The sequence below is a fragment of the Corvus cornix genome, chromosome 1A (genome assembly GCF_000738735.6).
Source record: "Corvus cornix cornix isolate S_Up_H32 chromosome 1A, ASM73873v5, whole genome shotgun sequence".
Taxonomy (NCBI): Eukaryota; Metazoa; Chordata; class Aves; order Passeriformes; family Corvidae; genus Corvus; species Corvus cornix.
In genome coordinates this window covers 61321740-61331740 of record NC_047057.1, presented here as the reverse complement: position 1 = coordinate 61331740, position 10001 = coordinate 61321740, and the positions used below count along the sequence as shown (strand labels likewise).

At 43.8% G+C, this 10001-nt stretch overlaps 1 protein-coding gene across 2 annotated transcripts; it reads right to left on the bottom strand.

The window, feature by feature from the left end:
- Positions 1 to 326: 326 nt before the first annotated feature.
- On the bottom strand, positions 327 to 9962 carry TSPO (translocator protein). Of its 2 annotated transcripts, none has more exons than XM_010410270.4 (4): positions 8980 to 9383; positions 3780 to 3977; positions 1940 to 2078; positions 327 to 1079 (listed from the first exon to the last, which is right to left on the bottom strand). In XM_010410270.4, the coding sequence occupies exons 1-4, from the start codon at positions 9027 to 9029 to the stop codon at positions 903 to 905; spliced, it is 564 nt and encodes a 187-aa protein (XP_010408572.2). In that variant the 5' UTR covers positions 9030 to 9383; the 3' UTR covers positions 327 to 902. The 2 variants fall into 2 exon arrangements, with proteins under 2 accessions (XP_010408572.2, XP_039427380.1); XM_039571446.1 differs by lacking the exon at positions 8980 to 9383 and adding an exon at positions 9856 to 9962 and having other exon boundaries at positions 694 to 1079.
- Between the last annotated feature and the right edge of the window lie 39 nt (positions 9963 to 10001).

The following is a 10001-nucleotide window of genomic DNA, read 5'->3' as shown; positions in this document are numbered from 1 at the left end:
AATAATCTAAGGAAAATCCAGTCTGTGCAGGTGGGGCAGAAGGGAGAGCAGGATTGCACAGCCAGAAGTGATGCTCGCACTGTACTGGCCTCCTGCTCAGGGGAACCCAAACAGCTTTGGACTGTTTATGTAAATTCGATTAAAGAGATGTTGTGACTGGGTTCTCACAGTTTCTTTACAGGTGCTCTGAATTTCCTGGTTTGTCTTGGCCATTGCAAAGGTGAGGAGAAGAGATGAAGGGGCTGTCCTTGAGGCTGTAGCATCCTGCTGCCTTCAGTGTTTTTCTGCTCAAAACAAATTAATAATGATACCAGCAAGGAACAAGGTTAGAAAGTTTACATGTAGTTTAATGCATTTAGCTGAATGTGTGTACAGCCCTTCAAAGTGGGAAGGCACAAACTGTTAAAAAGAGCTTGTCTTAAAACGTTTCCATAGTACAATGACCAGAAGACAAATATCTGGTGGATGTAGTGGGACATATCATAGCACAAAAGCACTGTGCCTAGTGGTAAACATCAAAGATTCAGGCTACAATCACACCTGTCACTGTCAGGAACACCTTTCTGGAAACTCTGTTAGTGTGTGGCTGGATTTCTTCCTCTGAACATAAGGAAGTTTGAGTTCCTGCTTTCTTCTGGTAACAGTTAAAATGCTGCTGTTGTGTAACATACAATGCTGTAATATGGCACTTAATCACTTTGCAATCGAGACTTTCTTTTAGTTTACTATAAAACCCAGTTAGGCATACACCCCTTTGTGGCTTGCCTAATAAAGGTCTATTTGTTTTGTCACCTTGTAATTAGAAAATTAACGGTAGAAGTAGTTCAGCTAAAAATAAAATAAGGCCATAACTTTATATAAAAAATTATTGTGGGAAAAAAGTGGTTTTGGCTGAAAACTGCTTATTCAGGTTTTTTCTTGTTGCGATTGTCCTTCCAGATCCGATAATTGAGTGCAGAAGCCAAGCTTAGCCAAGCTAAATAAGGAACCATCAAATACGCTGCTGTTTTGTTGATGTTATACCAGGAAGCAGCCGTAGCTGTTGCTGTACCAGTTGTAAGCAGGAGAGTCACCAACCCCTGAAACACAGAAGGTGGTTAGTGTTGTTTTTACTTGTTGCATTTCCTTGACTCCACAGTCTGCGTGTCACTTTCCACCTAGCTCTGGCACCTGTTCTATCCATCTAGGAGTTAAATCCTTCTCAGAAAACCAGCCAGCAGAAAAAGATGATAGACTTCAGCTGAGTTACAAACCACTTCAAGTCATAAAACAATGCAAGTACAAGAAAGGGCATTACAGCTGGGAGCAGAGAGGGAGAATGAAGTCTCTCTCACCCCTACCCTCTTTAGTGGGCAGTGAGACACTTCCCAGTGTGACTTGGAGCAAGCAGATTTGTCCAGTTTGTTCATGTTGCCTGAAGAGATCAGGTGTGAATGAATCTGTGATGGACTGCAGTCTTTCTTACAGCATTGCATGTGCAGCTAGAGAACCAGGCAAATATTTTAATTTTTTTATTACCAATTCTTCATTTTGAGACAAGCAGTTTCTCTTCAGAGAACTGCAGAAAATTAGTCTTTTCTAATCAGGGTGTTGATCACCTGAATAATGTTACAATAAGCTGCTTATCACTGCTGTTTGCCAGAGAGATCTAGGAATTGCAGTAAGGCATACATCTTTACGTTTTCTGGTCACACAAAGCTCTTACCAAAAGCTGGCAGAAAAGAGCTGTTTGAAATCTATCCATTTAAGGATGGTCTAGATCTGTAAGTTCTCTCAGGTGGCTGCTGGCATGCATTAAAGAGAATTCTAGAAAATTTCTGCAAGCCATATTCTGTATTCAGACCCATTTTCAGGGAGAAAAGATTATGACACAAACCTTTCACGCTAATAACTTGTTAATGTAGCAGCCTTTGGTTCAGAAACTTAGTTTTCCACTTACCCATCCCATTTTGTGAGCTCCAAAAAATATTGGGGTCCATGCCCAGTTTAATGCCAGGTTTCCTGCATACAGACCCAGAGGAACCACTGACTTTTCGTTGAAGCCCCCCAGTTCCTCCCACACCAGGTAGGAGCCGTATCTGCAGAAAGCAAAGGTGAAGTGTCATTCACTACACTGCTTAAAGCTACCACACATTCTTGATCAAATGAAATAACTTCAGTGCTAGGGTCTAGATTAATTTGGAAAATCTAGATATCCAGGCACAACTTGGCAGAGTAACTGACAGCGCAGGCTTGATCAGCTGCTCTGGATAACAACATGGAGAGAGAAAAATTCCCAGTCATGCCAGAGTTCTCACTTCTAAGTGCATAGAAGCAGATAACCTACAGCATTTCAGTCTTAAAAGAGAATGCCATGTTGAAATGGAAACAAGTCTAAGAGATACAAATAGTGAAGAAACTTTGTTTTGGTACTGGGACATGGTGCTTTAAAGATTTAAAAAAAAAAATAAACCCCAGTTTTTAAGTGGATGAAATGAATGGCATTGAGTGGGATCCCAAAGCACAGTTGAGTATGGGGAGCAGGAAGAACCCTTTAGTCACTTTCATTACTTTCACAGGGACTGAACAATGCAGCTTTGCTATTTTGGCAGTTTAATTGCAGAGAATAATGAAAACAAAAGAAAGTTGGGGCAGGGTAAGCATTAGAAACTTCAGTTTCCTAAGTGATTTCTAAAGCACAGTGTGGACTTGCACTTGTTCATACATCTCACTTCAACTTCAGACCAAGACCATGATGTACAAGTCTAGGAAGCTAAGTGTCAAGAAAGGAAGGTAAGCTTATTAAATCTTGCTTTGATTTATTTGTTGCTTTCCATATATTCAAGAGATTCTGGAGGAATGAAATGTCTTGGTCATTCAAGGAATGTGTGCATGACGGATTAGAGAAGAAAAGGCTGGTACTAAGTATGATCTTTTCACTGGGCTGGATGTATAATACACAACCAAGACCATCCAGGTTCAGATAAACTGATTCTGCTGTTACCAAAATAACTGATAAGCTGTCACAATTTGGACTTTTTAAAGGTATTTAACCTGTTACCCAAATTTGTGATGAGGAATCCAGACACAGGGTTACAGATTTTGCAATCAACTTGAAGGAAGCTGGAAAAGCCACCCAGCTCTTTTCTCCTTGATAAAAGGCATGTTTGTATTCACAAGCCAGTAATGATCTCATTGAAATGCTAACTCTTGAAATACACAAGTATTCCACTTAAATAAGTTAAAAAGTGCAGTCTGTATGAGGAGAAAGGAAAGAGAATACTGGTGGAGAGGGACAGGACATGAGGCTATAAAAATTACAAAGCTTTTCTGGAAAGAAAATGAAACCAAAATGAGAGAATGTGGGCGTGCCAATCTAGCATTCAGTTTCATCCACTGCATTATTGAGCTCTGTTACAACAGTTCTTTCCTAATTTCCCCTCCCCTCCCCCCCCTTTTTAAATTTTCCTAAAATTACTGTAGGACATACTTAGAAGAAATCCCAATGCTGCCTTGCTCCACTATTTCCAGCTTGGCAGGTCTTCCCCTCAGAATGAATGAGGAAAGCAAATTAATGGCTTTTCAAGCTCCTGCTTTTGATGTGGATACCGCATACAAAATGTCCTATCAAACCCACACACAACTCCCAAAACATGTTTTTACCTGATAAACAGGCAGCTTGACACAGTTTCTTACAAACATACAGCCACAGGAGTACAGTCATAGTTCTCTAGTCTAGCATTATACAAAAAGCAACTTTGAGATCAGATAAGTGCCTTAATACAATGTGAAAAACATACCCCATAGTTGTATAGAGAGTTCCCCAAACAGGAGCAAACACCCAGTTAGGTGGACACCAGGATGGCTTCTGTAGAGTTTCATACCATGTTGGGATTTCTCTTTTGGTTATACTGCTTCCTAAAAGTCCTCCTGCATGGGGCAGGAGTGTAAAACCTACTGCTGGGGCCCAGGCTGGTACTTCCATTGAGACAGTGAACCTGAAACAAAACCAAACATTGGCAGAGACATTTTAAAAAGCAACTGCAAAAGTTGCCATTTTTAACAGATTTTAAAAATATGCATGTCAGATCTGATCCACAGCCTCGTCTTGTCACTGAGAGACACTGCAGCTGAAATTAAAGGATCTTGTACCAATACGCCTGTAAAGGACTCTGTCCCTGGGGAATGGGGAAGCCAGTGGGAAGTGGGGCCTTTAACTTCCCTCTCAGCTGAGTGCACTAAGAATACTGAATTTTACCTACAGAAATATCCTCACCCGTAAGTATGCCAGAGGAATAAAGCAGTTTGATAGTATATCAACTGCACTTGGAAAATAAATAAATGCAGTAAGAAGTGTGTATTTCTGTATTCACCAAAAAGCCCTCAATGAAATGGCAGAGCCAAGGAAGAAAAGAGCATGTGCTTTCCTGTGCTCAGGCAAAATAATGGGATGTGTTGTCTGCAGGATGCTCAGTGGGAGTCAGAGGGATGAGAATCAGCAGCAGACACTTGAGAAGCTGACATGGAAAACAAACACCAGGGAGGACAATGGGAAGTAAGTACTTAAACGATGTTTTGCTCAACAGGGAAGGCGATCTGGATACATGGGGAGGACACCTTTGGCTCCTTCATGAAGCATTCAATCACTTGCAGCAATTGTATCTGCCAAGCCCATTAAATTTGCCTACACAAGTAGGGCTAAGTAATGCCTTGCTGCTAGGCCATGCTGCTTTAGTTAGGGTACAGGCAGCAGGCAACCCAGCAAGCAAGGAAGGAGGAAAAAGCTTCATTGCAGATTTTCTGGCCAAAAGCCAAATGCTACAGAAGAGCTGTGCTTAGTTTACTAAAATGTAAACATTAGAGCTACAATAAAAAAAAGGGCAGAACTGAAAGATGTTTTTTTCAAATATACAGTAAGCAAATACACCCAATTCCTGTTCATCTGTTACGCAGGAGAGAGATTATGTTAAGAATGATTGCAGCAGTGGGGAAAGAGCAACTACAGAAGGCCCAGTGGAGAAAAGAAAGTTTTAGATCAATGAGCATTTCAGAGGCTTGTCAGAGAAAAGTGCCATATTGATATTGTCTTACCTGTTGTCTTTCCCTGGATTTCAAAGCTTCTATTGCTATAATCATGACTGCTGGGATGAGGAGGCAGGGAGTGGGGAAGAGGAAATCCTACTTGTGACAGATGTGCTTAAACCGATAGGAAATGGCACAGATGACGTTTCATTGTCACAGCTCTGACCCAGTGAATTTCTGTTTGGAGATCAGGGTGAGCTCGGGCAGCAAGGGAGCTCTTACATTATGGTTTTTGTCCCTGCACTCAGGGCTCTGCCCATTCAGCCACACAGGTTTAATGTGAGATTTCAGTGACTGGGACCACAATGCCGTTTGCATGGGATTGAGAGAAATAGTGGTGATAGAAGCAGAGCAGAGTTTTGAAGGCAAACTGAGCATGGATGGACTGGTAAGGCACTCAGGATGAGAAAGGTTGATAGGAGTAAACAAGAAAGGGCAGGCAGGCCTGGGCTTTGGGCTTGGGGGGAAGTCAGCAATGAATAGAAATACACACAAAAAAGGCAGCAGACAGCCATCAAAGAGACACAAGTCAAGGTCAAAAACAGAACAAGACTGAATGGGTGAAAAAAAGCTAATCAGGGAAGAATTCAGAACTGAGGCTGGGGAGGAGAAAAGAGAGAACAATGTGGTACTCTGCTGTGATAGGATCAGTTAGGTCTTGGGTGGAGGATGGACAAGGGAGGGAGGAAAACATCTGCTGGGCTCATTGCTGCCATACTTCCTGCCTAGGGGATTCTACTCACAAGGAAGCATCTTAAATGGAGCAGAAGAGTACCCCTGTTCTCCTGCACTTAGATCTGTGCTGTTATTTCCCAGGAAGAAGGCTGTCAGCTGCTGTGTGCACTACTTGTCATCCCCACTGACAGCATGAAAGGCTCTGCTTTTACTGGGATGTGAAGCAATTGCCATGTGCAGGAGCAACAAGGTGTGATGGGAACAAGAGCTCCGAGTACAATGATTCTCTTTGGCTGCCTTCAGATGAGTAATTCCCAAAGGTTAAGTTAGAAATTTAAAGTTAATAAGATCTCACTAATTTTTAACCCTTTTGCTTTGCCTACAGAGAGGCCAGGATTAGCTCTCCACATGTGCTGTTATATGTGCAACTCCAGCATGGCTGCCAAATAGTATTTTTCAAAAGTGGTAAGCAAGAACCCAAAGGGCTTAATCCTTTATTTGGATGTTAACAATATAAGGGTAGTTTCATTGCAGCAGTCAGCAGCTGGACTTTGTCAAGGGTTCTGTCAGCTTCCCCCCAGGGAAGAAAGTCTGAAAGCGTTCTGTAAGCTGAAAGTGCTAAATACTATAAAATTGAAACAATACTGCTCTGCTGCAGTCATTAGTGAATAAATGATGTATGTTGGAGGAAGAATACTGAAATAATTCTTCAGAGAAAGAAAACCAGGCAGGCAAATAGAAACAGGGAAGGCACAAAGCAAAGAAATGAGAGAAGTGAAGCCACTCAGGCACAGCGAAGGGGAGGAAATGGAAATGACGAGATTGAACATACTGGCTGGAATTGAATGTTGGTGTCCCAGTCTTCTAACTACTGTTACTACTAATTAATTATGTGCTGTGTTTTCCAATAGCATCTCTCAGGATTTCCCAAGCATGGCAAAACACTCTGTCTTGCAAGGAGAAAGAGGAACAAAACCATGCAGCAAGATGTGCTGGCAGCAAGACCACAGCTGTCCATCAGCAGTGGGAGTTCCTGTGTTTCCATTCCCAAGAAATTAAATACTAGTATCAATTTTCCATTAAAAGCATAGGTAACTCAGAAAACAGCATTAGCTGATTATGGAAGAAGCCACGTGTGTCTGTCTCTGGTTACCTGATGTAGGTGTTTAGCAAGAGAATGAGTAAAAGGCAAGGATGCACTGGAGAGTCTGTGCAGTGGCCAGTGCTGCAGTCTTTGCTTACCTGTGCACTACAAGAGCTGTGCAATGTTTACAGAACACCTTGTACATTTTCTAAAAGTAATGTAACCACAGAGGTTCATCAGCCCTGCCTTCCTTTCAGTGTGTAGCTGATGATCTGAAATGAATTGGTGAGAACTTAACACAGACTTGCTAACACAGCCCCACTGGCTGCAGCAGTATTACTCAACCTAGAAATAATAACTACTTTCCCAATCACATCCCAGCTCCAGGGCGAGTTGCACAATGTTCTTGCACCCTCATTTTCATACTGAAGAATGCTGGATGTGTGTGGATGATATTTGCAGCGTACCCAGCAGATATCTGCCTCTAAGGACCACCAAGGCGGGAAATATTTTCTTCTCACACACACTTAACTTGTTTACTTCTTTTCCACTTCTTATTTCTGCCCTGCAACATATTCTTCATCGTGCTGCCCCTTTTCTGCTTAGCCCTAGTGTGACTTCAGGCAGTTTCAGCAGTGCTGCACTAGGCCACTTTGCTTTGACATATATGTTAGATTAATTTTTCTAGGTATTCAAAACGTACCTAAAGTTGGTTCCAGCTACATAAAGTAAAAGGAGAAATAAAGGGGGGAAAAAACCCCAATAGTTAAACTTGCTGCCTAATAGGCTTCTCTCTGTTGTTTTTCTATGGTGGCATAACATGAAGAAAAAACAAACAGAAACATTCTGTGTCCTCTTTCTGGAACAACCACTGTGCACCCAAAGAAAGGGATGGGATGATCTGTAGGTGGGATTAGATATATCATGACAGAGCAGCTGGGTTGCTTCAGCCTGATGAAAAATGAACTAAAACACTTCTTTGCCTTGAGAAGGTCTCTGAAAGACAGATGCCTTTCCCTCCTTGGAGCACTCTGTCAGCAGGAAGAAGGAAGGTAGGAGAATTGCTTTCATCCCATTTTTTTATACCTCTGTGCTGATAAAACTTCTGACTAGTTCCATTCTTGTGCAGCTTGGGGCTGGCTATCCAATCACATGGGGCTTAAAAATCGCATTAAAAACACAAAGGAAAATCTCCCAGCAGGGCTAAATCACCGTCAAAGCCCTGGTGTTCCCAGTGCCCACTGTTTGGAGATGGACTGACAAAGCTGGGACCATACCATGGACCCCAAGACACATACTCTCCCTCTCACCCTCTACCATACATTTTTTTGAGGGCAGATAAGGCTCTGCCCAGGTCTGAGGGGCAGCATGCAAATTTTGCCCAGGAAAAAGGCTTCTTCCCAAGACAGCTGTCTGAAAAATTAAAGATAACATAATTTATATTGATAAACTATTTATGTATGTTGTGGTTTTAATTCCTGGGAAGCTGCAACACTAAAATCAAATTTATGTCACAGTCTCTGACAAAGAATACGGCTACCACAAAAAAAAAGGCAGGCTTATCTTTGCTATCTAATCTCAAGTAATAGAGACACTTCAAACAATAAATGTTATAGAATATAAATAAATAATAAGTGTATAACATATGTTTATAATATATGTTTAGAATTAAAAATAAAACTATGGTATTTATTGAAGACTTTAATGCAAGGTGTACAGATGGAAACAAAAAATCTCACTGCCCAGGTTACACTTCTTTCGAAGTGGCAGAGCACAAGTTGTGCAAATAAATCTGATTTATTCACATGCAGGGAACTGAAATGCATACTGAAGCAAGATCTTTGCTAGGATAATTTGCCATTTACTGCTCAGTCTCTTCTCGTTGACACTTATGTTACAGGTAGAGGCAGCCACGGGCTGTCATATATCTCCTATGTTACTGCCCATATATTTCAGCTAATTTGAGAAGGTCACTGGCTTTTCCAGGTATTTTACCTGGAGGCTGACAAAAATGGAAGAAATCATCTTACAAAATAACACAGAGAATAGAAAACTGAGGAAAACCTGCTCACCGTGATCCTTTCGAATTGGCCCAAATAAAAAGTCAACGTAATTTCTTGCTGTTGTGACACATTTTCCTTCTCCCGAGTTGTACTTACACGGTGTCTTTTACTGAGCTGCTCCGACTCAATGCTTGATACTGTTTCATAACCTTACTTCGTGCAAACTCGTTACACAGTTGCAACTCCGGCACGGCAACTTTCACTTCGTAAAAAATAATCTGACCGTTGAACGCTCAAATTAGATCACAGTGCATTTTGGGCTGCTTTATCAGCATCACTCGAAAACTCAGAGTTAAAACCAAAGCCCTTTCTTTCACCCTGAATGAAAAAATGTTCCTCAGCGACACTGAAGGAAGATACCTTTAGTAAAACAGCAGCGTGAAAACTTCTCCCGACTGGGGAGAGCGAATGTGCCCCGTGTGCGCGGCAGAGCCGCCGGTCCCCGTGAGAGCAGAGGAAGGGTTCTGCCTTTCTGCTGTGCGCGCACAGCTGTGAACCACTGAAAAACTCGTGTGCCGGACGAAAATTAAGAATAAACTGCCTAGCTTGGTTCCTTTTTTTTTTTTTTTTTTAAAGCACTTTCCATGCTAAACGCCTGCACGGAAGAGTCGTGAGTGTTTGCCCAAGTCCTCTCTGCCCGTGAGCCGCCCCGCCCGCCTCCATCCAGCGCCGCAGGTCCCGTCCCGCCCGGGGGATCCGGCTGGCCAGCACGGGCCTGTCGCCGGCAGCAGGGAGCGGGATCGCCCCCCTCAACGCGCTCCGCCAACCCGCGGGGGAGCCGAGGGCGCCCGGGGCGCGGCGGGGTCCCGGCGGCGGCAGCGCTGCGGAGGGGCCGGGACCCGCGCGGGGGCTGGGGCGGGGTCAGGCGGCCCCTCCGGCGAGGCAGCCGGGCCCCGCTGCGGGGCTGCGCCGCCCCTCGGGCTCCCCTTCCCGTCCCATCCCGAGCCGTGCCGCGGGCAGCGCCAGCGTTACCTCCTTCTTCTCCTCCTCTCCCGCGCTGCTGCTGCCGCCGGTAGCGCCTGCTCTGCCGGGGGAGCGAAGCGCCGCCCCCGGGACCGCGCGGGCTCCCCCGCCCCGGGGCGGGCTCTCGGCACTGGGCGGGTGCAGGCGCCTGGCGC

Excerpts from the sequence above, each read along its gene's own strand:
- TSPO (XM_010410270.4), bottom strand. The coding sequence starts at position 9,029 with ATGAAACAGTATCAAGCATTGAGTCGGAGCAGCTCAGTAAAAGACACC. Across the intron at positions 2,079-3,779 it reads ACTCTCTATACAACTATGGG|ATACGGCTCCTACCTGGTGT; the intron begins GTATGTTTTTCA and ends TGCTTTCTGCAG. Across the intron at positions 1,080-1,939 it reads GAGCTCACAAAATGGGATGG|GGGTTGGTGACTCTCCTGCT; the intron begins GTAAGTGGAAAA and ends TCTGTGTTTCAG.